Here is a 957-nt window from a genome sequence, read left to right as displayed (position 1 = left end):
TCCATTTTCCTCAATGGTCAACACAGCACAACAACCCTAAGAACAGACACCCCCAACCTTCAAAAAAAACGCGGACACCACCTACCTGCATTGCTACTGGCCATATCAATGCCACTCTTGGACGCGATCTCTTCCTGGGCATACTCGAAAGTTATTTCAGGGTACTTCATCTTGCTCTTGTCTCTGTCAGCGGGGTTCTGGAACAGCCAGAACTGTGTGCCTCCAAAGACTAGTCTGGGATGGAAAAAGGAAAGGAAATGCTAGATGCGTGGGTTGTAGACCAACCAAAACTGAGAAAATATAACCAATGCCTCAGAGGATCACCGTGGGAAAATGAATGTTGGAATATTGATAATAATATTAAATGACTGGTTTAGGAACAATCAAAACTGAGTGTTTCTAAGGACGAAAATAAAAACAAATTAGACTTAAATTATTAGACATAACAGCTAGGAATGAATGCTTCCAAAAACTGGTATGAGAAAATATATGGACTATCAACCAAGATGGGGGTAGTCAGGTTGTAATGCGAATAGCCTGAGGTTGAAATTATGGTATTAAAGTTAGGATACTTACAATGGTTGAGTTTTCTTTTTTCTATGTTATTAACAAGTACTGTAATGATATGCTGTGTAATTTGATAAGTAGAAATGTAAGTAACAACAAAAAATCTACCAAAATAGTTCTATATATGATTTAACCTAAGCGTTTTTGTTGCAGATTTCATTCACACAAGACACTTTCTATATATTAACAAAATGTGCAAGTAATCGATTAATACGAAACGGATATACGATTCCCACAATATCTGTTACACTCTCAGATAATTTTTGACTCTTTACACCCTGGTATTCAAAAAATCTATTAATTCTGCAAATGCTGAGGAGAGAAAATGCATAAAATGCTCTTAGCAACTTCCTTCTTCCTGATTAATATGTATTATATAAAGGCTTATAA

At 35.9% G+C, this 957-nt stretch overlaps 1 protein-coding gene across 1 annotated transcript in view; it reads right to left on the bottom strand.

The window, feature by feature from the left end:
• LOC119589303 (kinesin-like protein KIF28P) overlaps nt 1-957 on the bottom strand; it is a 24,501-nt gene that overhangs the window by 12,912 nt on the left and 10,632 nt on the right. The window contains 1 exon segment of the mRNA XM_037937926.1: nt 86-234. Within this exon segment, the coding sequence (XP_037793854.1) occupies nt 86-234 (149 nt within the window).

Source organism: Penaeus monodon, chromosome 25, assembly GCF_015228065.2.
Source record: "Penaeus monodon isolate SGIC_2016 chromosome 25, NSTDA_Pmon_1, whole genome shotgun sequence".
Lineage (NCBI taxonomy): Eukaryota > Metazoa > Arthropoda > Malacostraca > Decapoda > Penaeidae > Penaeus > Penaeus monodon.
This window is presented reverse-complemented; position numbering and strand designations above follow the sequence as displayed.